The 16192-nt window shown below is 37.7% G+C and overlaps 1 protein-coding gene and 1 pseudogene across 1 annotated transcript in view; one reads left to right on the top strand and one right to left on the bottom strand.

Annotated features, from left to right (window-relative positions):
- LOC121492712 overlaps positions 1-5922 on the bottom strand; it is a 67364-nt pseudogene extending 61442 nt beyond the window's left edge.
- Positions 5923-8587: 2665 nt separating this feature from the next.
- LOC121492711 (KAT8 regulatory NSL complex subunit 3-like) overlaps positions 8588-16192 on the top strand; it is a 45587-nt gene continuing 37982 nt past the window's right edge. Inside the window, 1 exon segment of the mRNA XM_041757876.1 lies at positions 8588-8617. Within this exon segment, the coding sequence (XP_041613810.1) occupies positions 8588-8617 (30 nt within the window).

Raw genomic sequence — 16192 nt, 5'->3', positions numbered from 1 at the left:
CATATCTGTGTTCACTGAAGCATTATTCTAATTGCCAAATAATTAGGCAATCTAAATGTTCATCAACAAATGAATGGGTAAAGAAAATGATAATACATAGGAGATAATATTATTAAGCCTTAAAAAGAAAGGATTTCCGCGATGTGTGACAGAATGTTTGAAGCTGAAGGACATTATGTTAAATGAAAAAGAAAAAAATAGTCACAGAAAAGGAAATTTACATGAGTTACCTAAAATAGTCAAGCTCATATGAGCAGAGATAGAATGGTGGTTGCTTGGTAGGGGCTAGTGATAGAAAGAAATGGGGAGTTGCTTTACAAGGGATATAATGTTTCAGTTATAAAAGATGAATATATTTTAGAGATCTGTTACAATACCGTGCGTAAAATTTAAATGTTAAGTGTATAATACTGCATTGTTAGAATATAGTTAAGTGCCTTATCATTAAAAAAAGTCAGATCAAAATTATTCTCTGGCTGGTAGGAACTTAGTGCTATTGTACTAATAATCAGACTCCAAACTGCTTGCATTAATTATTATGCCGTATCCATGTGATATTTTGTAAAAACATAACTATGATGTGATAAATTTCTGCATCTTCACATTTTTCTAATTAAATGTTCCTAAAAATCTAGGAGAGATTTTATATATGAATTATAATTATCCCTATTATCTAGTCAATAATAATATATGTCATACCTCACTAGAATCTCTCTCTACAGAGTTACCTATAGAGTTTCCTGAATGTATTTTAGAGTTAAGTGTCTCATAAACAAGTACATTGACAATTATGTTATAGCCATATATTTGAACTACATTTCTATGTTTTGAAATAAAATAAGAATATATTAACCAACATCTGCTCAAAACATCACAACTACATTTCTTCCTAAGTTTTGATATTTCCTATTTTTATTTATAGGTCTTCTTTTCTATCCTTCTTTTCTTTGTTACTGTCCTCTTAAGCAGTATTTTGCACTCATCTTTTATTTTTTCCCTGTGTTTTACTCATGGCTAAAATCTCATCCTTCTAAAAGATAATTACTCCCATAAATACAAACACACAGACATGCAGAACTAGTGTTTATTACCTAAGGTTTTGCCCCAGATAACCACATAAGCATATCTCCTGTCAAAGACTTTGGAAGCTCCTCAAAATACTTGCATTAAATACTTTAATAGTATTCATCACAATTTTCCTAAAAAACAAACTGTGACTAATATATAAATACTTCAGCTTCACTTAGTTGTCTCAAAATATAGATTCAAATAATCTTTTAATTTTCTCCCAATCTCCATATATATGACGGACTTTTATTAAATAGAATCATTAACTGTTTCCCCATTTCAATTGGAATTTCTAAAATATACGAACAGGAGCAGAATATGCCACCCCAAATATGCCTCTTTGGCATAGGAATTATTTTTAGCATATTGCTTTTAAGAAAGAGTAGACCAAAAAAAGCACTGAAAAACAGTAATTACTTTCAAGATTTATAAGGATAGTCTCCATTTGTAAGCAGATCTCCCTTTCTGTACAGGAAGAAAGGATGACTTTCTGTACCAGGTAGTAAGGATTAGGTAAAAACCCTTATGAATGGAAAAGACATAGACTTAAACCGCATAGCAACAATACTTTTTTTTTTTTTTTTTTTTTTTTTTACTGTGCTTTTCTTGGTAATATCCCATAGATGGCCTCCTACATATAGGAGGTATACACGCTGTTAATTTTCTTTCCTAGAAATTTGGGTTTATTACTGGGGGTGGGGGCAGGTTCAGCCAAAAACCTAGAAGGCTAGAGGGATAATTACCTTGCTTCCTCTACATATATCACTAATCTCAGTATTTTCCATAATCGTGTTTCCAAATTTGAAATTCACTCTGTATATATACAATTTTTCTATTTCTCTTATAACACTGATATTTTACTCTATTTCAACAACAAAATATAATTGCACATTGTGTTCTAGTAGATCTTGGGTATGGTCTACTTCTGGATATTTAAAAAAAATTTCTGATCATTCCTTTCTTTGTTGTATTTATAGCACAAGTGGTAGAAATTCTTTCGTTATGTTTTTCTATCTATCCAGTTGTATGTTGGTGTATCTAAAAAGAGACAACAAACACAAAATAAAGTCACTTGTGTTAAGCCCACATCACTAAATCAAAACTTAATACCTAGCTTACAGTTTCAAACTTCCCCTGGTCAGCACTAGTTAAACAATCTGTCTGATAGATTCCTGTTGTGCTGCTCTAAAGGAAGCTGACCTTCCAAAAAGATTCCACTTTTTGCTAGTGACTTCCTTGTGTCATTCCCTTTTGCCTATAAGCCTTGCATTTTGTAGGGCTTTTCAGGGCTCCTTTCTATCTGCTAGGTGGAATACTGCCCAATTCACGAATCACTAAATAAAGGTAATACAATCTTTCAAACGGACTCAGTTGAATTTTGTTTTTTAACAAGAGCCTAAGAATTTTCATTAACATTGCCTTTTACATGGTGTTTTCTATGTAAATTTTAAGTTTATTATACAACAGCATATATATTCCATTTGCTCATTGATCCTAACCCCTACATTTTACTATGTGGGGAGTGACTTGGTTGCTAATATTATGCATGTTTCACTTCTTCAGGCTCCCAGGTGAAAATTTACCTTGTCAATATTCTTTTAGATATACATGATAGATATCCATCTAGTGGCTTAAATAAAAGAAAATTCATTTCTTCAAGAAATGAATATTCCACAGTAAAGCCAATACCTTTTACTAAAGAGAAAATAGTAAGACTCACCTTGTAACATCAAAGTCATTATCAGCTCTATATTCTTGAAGCTAGCTCCTTTCTTCCATATCAAAAGGTGTAAGTCCTCTTCTCCATAGGCAAGACAACTTAAAAATTCATAGCCTTATGCCAACAAATCCAAAGAGAATATGGAGCTTTACCTTCTTTTATAATGAAAAATCTTAAGTTTCACTCAAATGAGATCAACTTATTTCATATCTTAAATCACCTCCCATGGCTCAGTGTATATAACATTTACTAAGAAAATATGAGCTACACTTAGAAATAAGAAGGAAGTGGTCAATTCTACTCAAAAGAAATGAGGTAACAGTGATAAGTGGTTTCCCAAGGAAAATTCTAGAATTTATTTTCTGGAAGAAAAGTAGGGAAGTACACTATTATTCCAGGAAATGCTAGTGCTTTTAAAACTGCTAAGGGAGAGTTTCTTGAGGGCAAACCCTCTGTCTTTGTCTGTCTGCAGTGTCAAAAATAGAAGTTGAATAATTATTTGTTTTATACCAGAAGAAGGCTGGTCCATCTTTAAACTACAGACTTAATCTTTAAGACATTTTTCTACTGCTATTTTTTTTGAATAATTATTTGTTTTATACCAGAAGAAGGCTGGTCCATCTTTAAACTACAGATTTAATCTTTTTTTTTTTAATTTTTTTTTAATTTTTTATTTATTTATGATAGTCACAGAGAGAGAGAGAGAGAGAGGCAGAGACACAGGCGGAGGGAGAAGCAGGCTCCATGCACCGGGAACCTGATGTGGGATTCGATCCCGGGTCTCCAGGATCGCGCCCTGGGCCAAAGGCAGGCGCCAAACCGCTGCGCCACCCAGGGATCCCACAGATTTAATCTTTAAGACATTTTTCTACTGCTATCACAAATAGAAGCCCAGTTTCTAATTTCCAGTATCCATTATCTTCCCAGAGTTTGGAGAATCTGATTAGATTCACATAAAAAAAAAAATTTTCCTTCGCGATCCCTGGGTGGCACAGCGGTTTGGCGCCTGCCTTTGGTCCAGGGCGTGATCCTGGAGACCCGGGATTGAATCCCACATTAGGCTCCCGGTGCATGGAGCCTGCTTCTCCCTCTGCCTGTGTCTCTGCCTCTCTCTCTCTCTCTCTCTCTCTGTGACTATCATAAATTAAAAAAAAAAAAATTCCCTTCATTCCTTCTCTTAACTGTGTTCTTTATTTTGTGGCATGAAGAGTGATGGTGGATGGGTAAAGCTTACAGATTTTGGTGTTCAGACTTGGGAATTTATATTGAACACATAGACACATATATGTATTTGGTTATGTTCATTTCTTAGTGACCATCTATAGGTAGTGGGTAGCTGCATACATATACACAAATATCATTCTATTCATTTCATTAAATCTGCAGGCCTGAGTAAGTAAAGTGGTATTAAATTATAAATTAACCCTAAAGATTGTTAGCTAGGCATATATTAATACTTGAAAATTATAGGTCGGTATAAATATTCTCCCCTCAAATCTACCTGTTTCAGTGATCTGATATATTGCATTATAGGTTCCTTCTTAAATCACAGAGAAAACATTAAACATGTAAATTGATATAGATGAAACCTTAATGTATTCAATATTTCTAGCTAGAACTTAATATTGTGAAACATACTCTGTTTAAATTATCCAGGAGATTCATTTTTATTCACGGGTAACAGGAAATTATTTCTGGCAGAAAACTTGTTCTAACCAGGATTGTAAGATTTTTCCAGCTGGCATAGTAAAGAAGGAATAAATTTCCATATAGTGAGTTCATTATGACTAATGTTACAGCCTACTGGTAGATTTATGGTATACCATCTGAATGTTTTTTGACATGTATCAACTTTTAAAACATGTTATAGAAATCATTAATAGCAAATTTCCTTCTGAATTTTTACAACAACCTGTTGGTTACAACAGGATTCATTATTTTGATTTGATAATGCTATAGAAGAATGTCCTCCTCCAGGATTATATTTTATTTTTAGTAGATAATTGATATTTATAATAAGTGTTTTCTGATTAAAAAAAAAAGTCTATTCTTAAGAAAGAGCTAGAGAAGCTATTGGAATATTAGAATCCTGAGCTTATTGGTCCCACAGAAACACCGAGGAAACAATTACATCTGAGTAACCAACTCTGAAAATGATCTGAAGAATGAATGCAGAACAGATTTTTCATAGCTAGTCATTGAGAAAAGGTCACCCTGAGAAGGATAGGAGGAGCAGAGAAGTGGTCAGAATCTACACACTAACCATAAACAGGAGAGACATACCAAGAACAGAGGAATGAGGGGATCATACTCCACATCAAGCACTCCTGACTATGGGAACTATCACTAAATGTCTAGCTTTGAAAATCAGTGGGACTTAACTTGTAGAGATCCAGAGTGATAGACAATTGAGTACTTTCCCTTAAAAAGCCAGCAAACTAAATAGCTGAAACCAAAATAACACAGAAACAGTGTGAAAAGTGCCTCGGGTATACACAAAGAAAATTTATAGATTAATCTTAGAACCTGTGCTGGAGGAGCAGGAATTTGCAGAAGATATTTCCAGGAACAAAAATGCTGACTAGTGTCATTTTCTTGCCATCACTCAGGCTAAACAATTGGATACATAGAGAAGCCAGTTCTAACACTCTCAAAATACTTTGCCATCACTATGTGCTCCACCCTGGCATTTCCCTGCAGACCTGCCTCACTCAATGTGCCCACCTCAGAGGCATCCCTCCAAGCAACTCCTACTCAGTAGACAGCCCCAGGAAGAACCTTCACCATTTCAAAGGAACTCCTGCCCTGGGTATACAGGGAGTGGAGATCTCCACACAGCAGCACACATACTTGAAAGTCCTGCAGCCCCTGCTCTTAGCTGACAGCACAAGGACAGTAGCCCTGCCCTCCTGTATGCTTCCAATTGTGTCAAAAGCAAACTTCAGACAGCTAGGTTGAGTGCCAGTCTCATACACCAAGAAGACAATTGCCACCACAGTCAGGCTTCTCAAGAGGGCAGGGAGCAAACTCTGCCCAGGATATCCACAGCAGGCAAAACAGGTCATTGCAGGTAGAGCTGAAGGCCATCGTGGCTCACCACAAAACAGGTCATTGCAGGTAGAGCTGAAGGCCATCGTGGCTCACCACAACATCCCAGAAATGCCTGGTTCTGGTGATCAGCAGGGATTGTGCTATAGAGCACCACAGGACCTTTTCTACACAAGACCACTACTTTCAAGACTAAGAGATACAGCTGGCCTACCTAATACATAGAAACAAACACAGAGAGTTCAATAAAATGAGGAGATAGAGGATATGTCCCAAATGCAAGCTCAAGACTTATGGGGAAAGAAAAAGAGCTAAATGAAATAGAGATAAGCAATATGCCTGATGAAGAGTTCAAAGTAATGATCATAAAGAAACTCAGAAGACTTGAGAAGAGTGGATAAACTCAATGAAAACTTTAACAAAGATACAGAGTATTTAAAAAAAAGAATCAGTAAAAGTTGAAAAATACAATAACCGAAGTGGAAAATCCACTAGATGGAATCAAAACACATTAGAGGATACAGAAAATATATCAGCAATCTAGAAAGCACAGCAATGTAAAGTACCCAAGCTGAACAGGTAAAAGAAAAAAGTAATTTTTAAAAAGTCAGACTACATTAAAGGATCTCTGGGACAGCATCAAACAAACATTCTCATCTGGAGGTCCCAGAAAAAGAGATAGAGACGGAGGCAGAAAATGTACTTGAAGATATAATAGTTGAAAACTTTCCTAACTTGGAGAAGAAAATAGATATCCAAGTCCAGGAAGCAGAGAGGACCCCAAACACAACAAACCTGAGGAGGCCTACAGTAAGACATATAAACACGTTTTAAAATGTGAAAAATTGAAGATAAAGAGAATCTTAGAAGAAGAGAGAAATAATATTTAAGTATAAGGGAAACCCTATAAGGTCATCAGTTGATGTTTCACCAGAAATTTTGAAGTGGCAAGATATATTCAGAGTGATGGGGGAGTACACAAACTACAATGAAGAATACTCTATGGCAAGGTTATCATTCAGAAATAATTAGAAAAAGGGTTTCCCAGACACAAAAAAGTTAAAGGAGTATGTTATCACCAATCCACTCTATAAGAAATATTAAGGTAATTTTAAAAGTAGAATTAAAAGCCTGTAACTAGGGGTGGGGCAAGAAGGCAGAGGAGCATGGTCCCCAAGTCACCTGTCCCCACCAACTTCCCTAGATAACTTTCAAATCATCCTGAAAACCTACGAATTCAGCCTGAGATTTAAAGAGAAACAGCTGTAATGCTACATTGAGAAGAGTTTGCACTTCTAACAAGGTAGGAAGATGGAAACATAAATTTAAAATAAATAAATAAATAAATAAATAAATAAATAAATAAATAATCAATCCAGTAGGGGAGGGGCCCCGCGAGGAGCTGGGCTAAGGCGGGGGTGAGGGGGTAGCAAGAGTCTTTGGGTCAGGAAAGCCCAGTCCCAGAGAAGCAAGAACTTTTTATTATTATTATTATTATTTTTTTAAATTTTTATTTACTTATGATAGAGAGAGAGAGAGAGGAAGAGATACAGGCAGAGGGAGAAGCAGGCTCCATGCACCGGGAGCCCGATGTGGGATTAGATCCCAGGTCTCCAGGATCACGCCCTGGGCCAAAGGCAGGCGCCAAACCACTGCGCCACCCAGGGATCCCGCAAGAACTTTTAAAAATCCGCACTAGATTCTTCCCAGAGGGAAAGGTGCTCGCAGGGAACTCGGGCAGGATCCCAGGAGGGGCACTAACAGGAAGTGCACCCTGGGGGAGAGTGTGCCACACACGTGGGCTGAGCTCCCTCAAGGCCTGGAACCCGCGCCTGGGCAGGCCTGGAGCAGCTCAGGTGGTGGCTCGGGCAGCAGCCCCGTGCGGAGGTGGCTGTGTGGTCCTGGGAGCACAATCCCAGCGGCACAGGCCCCAGAGCCCAGAGCACTGGGGGACACACCCCAAGATCTGGCGCTCCCCTTGGGACAGGCAGAAGCTAGGAGGACACAGGACAGCAAGGACACTCCTGCCGCCAGGTGGCCCCGAGCTGTGCAGATCGGTCCGCCCAGCCCCGGGAGCATCCAGGGCCCTGTGGACTGGGAGCCACGGTAGTTACTGCAGGAACTGACTACAGGGCTGGAGAGCAGGAGGCCATCACTGTTGTTTCTCCTGGTGTCACCCTGTGGCTGGGATGGAGCGGGGTGCCAGGGAGCAGGGGCCTCACAGGATAAACAGCTCCCACTGAGCCCCGCATTTGCAGGGGTGGGGCAGCTCCCCCAGGTGCACACACCTGAGACTCAGCACAGTAGGCCCCTCCCCCAGAAGACCAGCTGGAAGAATAGGGGAAGAGCAAGTTCTCGACTGAGCAGTGTTGGAAAGTTCCAGGGGACATCAAGGGATTTACAGTCTATAGAATCAGAGGATACCCCTCCATGTTTTTTTTTGGCGGGGGGCGGGGGTTGTTTGTTTTTTTTGTTTCTTCCTTTTTCCATTACAACTCATTTTTGCCACTCTGCACTGAGCAAAATTACTAGAAAGAAGAACTCACCACAAAGGAATCAGAAACAGTACTCTCTTCCACAGAGTTACAGAAATCGGATTATAATTGTAAAAAGCCAATTCAGAAGTACAATTATAGAGCTACTGGTGGCTCTGGAAAAAAGCATAAAGGATTCAAGAGACTTTATGACTGCAGAATTTAGATCCAATCAAGCCAAAATTAAAAATCAATTAAATCCAAACTGGAGATCCTAATGACGAGGCTTAATGAGGTAGAAGAAACAGTGAGTGACATAGAAGACAAGTTGATGGCAAGGAAGGAAGCTGAGGAAAAAAGAGAAAAACAATTAAAAGACCATAAGGAAAGGTTAAGGGAAATAAATGACAGCCTCAAAGGAAAAATCTACATTTAATTGGGATTCCAGAGGGCGCCGAAAGGGACAGAGTCCAGAAAGTGTATTTGAACAAATTATAGCTGAGAACTTCCCTAACTCAGGGAGGGAAACAGGCATTCAGATCCAGGAGAGACAGAGATCCCCCCTAAAATCAATAAAAACCGCTCAACACCTCGACATCTAATAGTGAAACTTGCAAATTCCAAAAATAAAGAGAAGATTCTTAAAGCAACAAAAGATAAAAGATCCCTAACCTTTATGGAAAGAAGTATTAGGATGACAGCAGTCCTCTCCACAGAGACCTGGCAGGCCAGAAAGGGCTGGCAGAATATAATCAGGGTCCTAAATGAGAAGAACCTGCAGCCAAGAATACTTTATCCAGCAAGGCTCTCATTCAGAATAGAAGGAGAGATAAAGAGCTTCCAAGATGGGCAGAAACTGAAAGAATATGTGACCACCAAACCAGGTCTGCAAGAAATATTAAGGGAGACTCTGTAAAAGAAAGAGGACACCCAAAGAAATAACCCAAAAAACCAGGGACTGAATAGGTATTAAGATGACACTAAATTCATATCTTCTGATAGTAACTCTGAACATGAATGGGCTTAATGACCCCATCAAAAGGCACAGGGTTTCACACTGGATAAAAAAGCAAGACCCATCCATTTGCTGTCTACAAGAGACTCGTTTGAGACCTAAGGACATCTATAGCCTGTAAATGAAAGGTTGGAGAATGATTTACCATTCAAATGGTCATCAAAAGAAAGCAGGGGTATCAATCCTCATATCAGATAAGTTAAAGTTTATCCCAAAGACTGTAGTAAGAGATTAAGAGGGACACAATATCATACTTAAAGTATCTATACAACAAGAGGACCTAACAATCATGAATAGTTATGTTCCTAATGTGGGAGCTTCCAAGTATATCAATCAATTAATAACCAAAGTTAAGACATACTTAGATAATAATACACATATACTCGGAGACTGGAACACGATGCTTTCTACAAATGACAGATATTCTAAGCACAACATCTCCAAAGAAACAAGAGATGATATATACTGGACCAGATGGATTTCACAGATATTTACAGAACCTTACATCCAAACACAACTGAATACACAATCTTCTCAAGGGCACATGGAACTTTCTCCAGAATAGACCACATACTGGGACACAAATCAGGTCTTAACCTATACCAAAAGACTGGGATTGTCCCCTGCATATTCTCAGACCATAGAGCTTTGAAACTTGAACTCAATCACAGGAAGAAATTTGGAAGAAATTCAAACATATGGAGGTTAAAGAGCATCCTGCTAAAAGATGAAAAGGTCAACCAGGAAATTAGAGAAGAATTAAAAAGATTCATGGAAATTAATGAGAATAAAAAGATTCATGGGAACTAATGAGAATGAAGATACAACTATTGAAAATCTTTGGGATACAGCAAAAGCAGTCCTGAGAGGGAAATACATCGCAATACAAGCATCCTTCAAACACTGGAAACAACTCAAATACACAAGCTAACCTTGCACCTAAAGGAACTGGAGAAGAGCAGCAAATAAAACCTATACCCAGCAGAAGAAGAGAGTTAATAAAGATTCTAGCAGAACTTCATGAAGTAGAGACCAGAAGAACTCTAGAGATTAACAAAACCAGGATTTGGTTCTTTGAAAGAATTAATAAGATAGATAAACCATTAGCCAGCCTTATTAAAAAAAAAAAAAGAAAAGGCTCAAATTAATAAAATCATGAATGAGAAAGGAGAGATCATCACCAATACCAAAGAAATACAAAGGAATTTAAAAACATATTATGAGCAGCTATATGTCAATAAATTAGGCAATCTAGAAGAAATGGACCCATTTCTGGAAAACCACAAATTACCGAAACTGGAAGAGGAAGAAATAGAAAACCTGAACAGGCCAATAACCAAGGAGGAAATTGAAGCAGTCATCAAAAACCCCCCAAAACAGAAAAGTCCAGGGCCAGATGGCTTCCCTGGGGAATTCTATCAAACGTTTAAAGAAGAAACCACACCTATTCTACTAAAGCTGTTCGAAAAGATAGAAAGAGATGGAATACTTCCAAACTTGTTTAATGAGGCCAGCATTCATCACCTTAATTCCAAAACAAAGACCCCACCAAAAAGGAGAATTATAGACCAATATTCCTGATGAACACAGATGCAAAAATTCTCAACAAGATACTAACCAATAAGATCCAACAGTACATTAAGAAGATTATTCACCATAACCAAGTGGGATTTATCCCCGGGATGCAAGGCTGGCTCAATGCTCATAAAGCAATCAATGTAATAGATCATATCAACAAGAGAAAAAACAAGAACCATAGGATCCTCGCAATAGATGCATAGAAAGCATTTGACAAAATACAGCATCCGTTCCTGATCAAAACTCTTCAAAATCTAGGGATAGATGGAACATATCTCAATAACATAAAAAACACCTATGAAAAGTCCACAGCAAATATCATTCTCAATGGGGAAACACTGGGAGCCTTTCCCCTAAGATTAGGAACATGACAGGGATGTCCACTCTCACCACTGCTATTCAACATAGTACTAGAAGTCCTCGCCTCAGCAATCAGACAACAAAAAGACATTAAAGGCATTCAAATTGGCAAAGAAGAAGTCAAACTCTCCTTATTGCAGATGACATGATACTCTACATAGAAAACCCAAAAGACTCCACCCAAGATTGCTAGAACTCATACAGCAATTTGGCAGTGTGGCAGGATACAAATCAATGCCCAAAAATGAGTGGCATTTCTATACACTGAGACTGAAGAAAGAAAATTAAGGAGTCAATCCCATTTACAATTGCACCCAAAAGCAGAAGATACCTAGGAATAAATCTAACTAAAGAGGTAAAGGATCTATACTCTAAAAACTACAGAACACTTCTGAAAAAAACATAGCTGGTGGCATCATAATGCCAAATTTCAGGTTGTACTACAAAGCTGTGATCAAGATAAGTGTGGTAATCCCACTCCTAGAGGATAACACAGGCAACAACCTTTTCGAACTTGGCCACAGCAACTTCTTGCAAGATACATCCACGAAGGCGAGGGAAACAAAAGCAAAAATGAATTATTGGAACTTAATCAAGGTAAAAAGTTTCTGCACAGCAAAAGAAACAGCAAAACTAAGACAACATACAGAATGGGATAAGATATTTGCAAATGACATATCAGATAAAGGGCTAGTTTCCAAGATCTATAAAGAACTCATTAAACTCAACAGCAAAGAATCAAACAATCCAATCATGAAATGGGCAAAAGACATGAACAGAAATCTCACAGAGGAAGACATAGACATGGCCAACAAGCACATGAGAAAATGCTCCACATCACTGGCCATCAGGGAGATACAAATCAAAACCAGAATGAGATATCACCTCACACCAGTGAGGATGGGGAAAATTAACAAAACAGGAAACCACAAATGTTGGAGAGGATGTGGAGAAAGGGGAACCCTCTGCACTGTTGATGGGAATGTGAACTGGTGCAGCTACTCTGGAAAACTGTGTGGAGGTTCCTCAAAGAGTTAAAAATAGACCTGCCCTACGACCCAGCAATTGCACTGCTGGGGATTTACCCCAAAGATACAGATGCAATGAAACACTAGGACACCTGCACCTCGATGTTTCTAGCAGCAATGTCCTCAATAGCCAAACTGTGGAAGGAGCCTCGGTGTCCATGGAAAGATGAATGGATAAAGAAGATGTGGTTTATGTATACAATGGGATATTACTCAGGCATTAGAAATGACAAATACCCACCTTTTGCTTTGACTTGGAGGGACCTGGAGGTTATTATGGCTGAGTGAAATAAGTCAATTAGAAAAGGACAAACATTATATGGTCTCATTCATTTGGGGAATATAAAAATTAATGAAATGGAATAAGGGAAAAGAGAGAAAATGATTGAAAATATCAGTGAGGGTTACAAAACATGAGAGACTCCTAACTCTGGGAAATAAACAAGAGGTAGTGGTAGGGGAGGTGGGCAGGGGGTTCGGGTGACTGGGTGATGGGCACTGAGGGGGGCACTTGGCAGGATGAGCACTGGGTGTTATGCTATATTTTGGCAAATTGAACTCCAATAAAACATTTAAAAACCCACTAATTTGAAAACATATGTACCCTTATATTAATTGTAGCATTATTTATAATAGCCAAGAGATGGAAGTAACCCAAGTGCCCATTAACAGGTGAATAAAGAAAGAAGCACTGTATTTATATGGATATAAATCCATATAAATAAATCCATATATATCCATTATATATAATGGAATATTTTATTCAACTATAAAAAATGAGATCTTGACAGTTACTACAACATGAATGGACCTATAGCATATTATGCTAATTTAAATACATCAAATACCATATGATTTATACATGGCATCTAAGAAAGAAATAACAAAACCCCCCCAGACTCTTGAATACAGATAACTAATGGTTGCCAGAAGGGACGTAGATGAGAGGTGGAAAAATGGTAAAGAAGATTAAGAGGTACAATCTTCCAATCATGGAGATGTAAAGTACAGCATAGGGAATATAGTAAAAAACATTGTCATATTGTATGGAGACATGGTGAGTTTTGAGTAACATGGAATTATCCAATCACTATGTTGTTCATCTGAAATACATTATAGGGCAGCTATACTTTAAAAATCAAATATCTCACCTGATTGTTTACTTGTATGAGATGCGGATTCCTCTTGGGACCCACTTTGACCAAATTTCATTTCTTTCAGACTAATACTTCTATCCTTTCAGACCCAGGAGTCATACAGACCATCCTTTCAGGTGAAAGTTTCTCATACTCAGTAAAATAATTGCAAAATTGGTCAATTTATACTTCCAGATACTTATGAATGTGTGAGGAAGCTGCTTGTCATAGACAAAGAACAAAAGTATATCTAATTATGTTAGTAGTGCAAATAATAGAATTTGTGTGATACTGAAAGAGTGAAGTGACTGGGGCACATCGTGGCTCAGGCAGTTGGGCATCCAACTCCTGATTTTAGGTAAGGTCAAGATTCCAGGATTGTGAGATTAAGCCCCACATGGGCTCTATGCCCAGTGGACTCTGCTTATCCTTCTCCCTCTATTCTTCCCCCCCAACTTGTTCTTTCTCACTTTCAAACAAAATCTTAAAAAAATAAAGATGAATGGATAAAGAAGATGTGGTTTATGTATACAATGGAATATTACTCAGCCATTAGAAACGACAAATACCCACCATTTGCTTCAATGTGGATGGAACTGGAGGGTATTATGCTGAGTGAAATAAGTCAATCAGAGAAGGACAAACATTATATGTTCTCATTCATTTGGGGAATATAAATAATAGTGAAAGGGAATAGAAGGGAAGGGAGAAGAAATGTGTGGGAAATATCAGAAAGGGAGACAGAACATGAAGACTCCTAACTCTGGGAAATGAACTAGGGGTGGTGGAAGGGGAGGAGGGTAGGGGTTTGGGGTGAATGGGTGATGGGCACTGAGGGGGGCACTTGACGGGATGAGCACTGGGTGTTATTCTGTATGTTGGCAAATTGAACACCAATAAAAAATAAATTTATTATTAAAAAAAGAAATTAATAATATATTTAATCAAAGATTTTCTAAGAAAAAAAATGAAAGAAAAAAGAAATGTGTGAAGTGAGTAAAAGCTTGCTTGGTTGACTGGAAACTACCCAAGTGTATATCAATTTACAATACCAGTTCTTACTTTGTACAGTAGATAGGAAGAAATGCAGAGTTTTATAAATATGGGGATATTAAAGAGTGTGTTATCTATGCGATTGACTCCACACCATCCAAACACTTAGTTTATAGTTTATAACAAGGTATGCATGGTTCATTGGTTACTGAAATATCAGCACCCCTAGAATGCCCTGCAGAGGCTGTTCTCTAAAGACAAGTTATGGTAACATCACAATTGGTCACCTGATCTCAGTGGTGACAACAGAATATAGAAAGTAGAGGGTTACCAAGGTCTATATCACATTCTTCCATCTTAGAAAAGCCAAATAGTAAAGATTAACCTAGCCTCCTAAAAAGACTCAATGTCCAAACCTTCTGTTGTATATGCCAAAGACATGAAAAACTGAAAAGATAAGAGTCCCATTGAGAAATTTTTTTGTCAGGATATACAAGGTCTGTGTCAACTGAGTATGTTAAAAATGGTGATAAATGGACCTATGCAGTAACTAATGGAGAATGTGTAATTATTTATATTTTTAAAAATCCAAGTCTAAGATAAAAAAATAGCACCTTTCACATAATATGGAAACAACTCATGTGATACTCTCCTATATTGTATTTTTCCATATAAAGTTAATACTAAGATATAAAAGTCAAGAATCATGTGTTAGCTAAAGAATACCTATTAGCTTTGCAAAAACATTGAAACTTCCTGTTATCACCTGTGTCTCCTGAGAGGGGTGGACCTGTTCCCCCTCTTTTCTAAGTTTTAGCCAGGGGTCATTTTGTTTTTCATGTGCAATATGCTTATTAGATTTCTTCTAAACCTGGATATCCTTCTTCCTAGAATTTTTAGTTCTCAAATCTACATGTGTTTGGCTGCTTCTTGATATCATTTCTTTTTTCTTAAAGGTTGTTTATTTATTAATCACACACACACACACACACACACACAGAGGCAGAGACAGAGACACAGGCAGAGGGAGAACCAGGCTCCATGCAGGGAGCCCGATGTGGCACTCGATCCTGGGTCTCGGGGATCACACCCTGGGCTGAAGTCGGTGCTAACCTCAGAGCCACCCGGGCTGCCCTTGATATCATGTCTAATGTCACTTCTTTGTAGAAACCAACTTTGAGAAGGCCAACTGAAATTTTCCACCACGCTATCATTTTTCCATGTTTTTATGTTCTCATAGCATTTATCATTGAAATGTCAATTTGTCTATTTACATGTCTAATTTGCTCTCCTCTCCCAATTTAGGTATCATGAGAGCAAATACTCACTGCTGTAAGATCAGCTTCTAGGACATAATGGGGCGAGACACATGGTAGGTACTTAACAAAAAGCATTAATATGTGCAAATCATGAGTTACAGGCTTTTTAAAACATGCTTAGGATAGAGTTAATATTTCATTTAGGTAAAATAAGTCTAAATATATTTTTTTAATATGAAGAATTTATTTTTCATGGAAACTCCTTGCCAACATATAACCTTTGATAACATCAAAATACTTTTATGGAAAAGTTAAGGAAGATTAGATGAATTGAGCCAAGTAAGCAGAACCTCGAAAATAGTAGCTGTTTACATGAAAGGTAAAGGCTTATGATCTGTAAGTCTTGATGAAGATGGAGAATAGATAATGCATTTGTCATAAGGTTGAGGTAAAATATGTAGGCTTATTGAAGGCTTTAGATCTGATAACTGGCTCAATCTAAAACAAAGTGTT

This window comes from Vulpes lagopus, chromosome 6 (assembly GCF_018345385.1).
Source record: "Vulpes lagopus strain Blue_001 chromosome 6, ASM1834538v1, whole genome shotgun sequence".
Taxonomy (NCBI): Eukaryota; Metazoa; Chordata; class Mammalia; order Carnivora; family Canidae; genus Vulpes; species Vulpes lagopus.
Note: the sequence above shows the minus strand (reverse complement) of the source record. Positions and strands in the feature narration are given on the sequence as shown.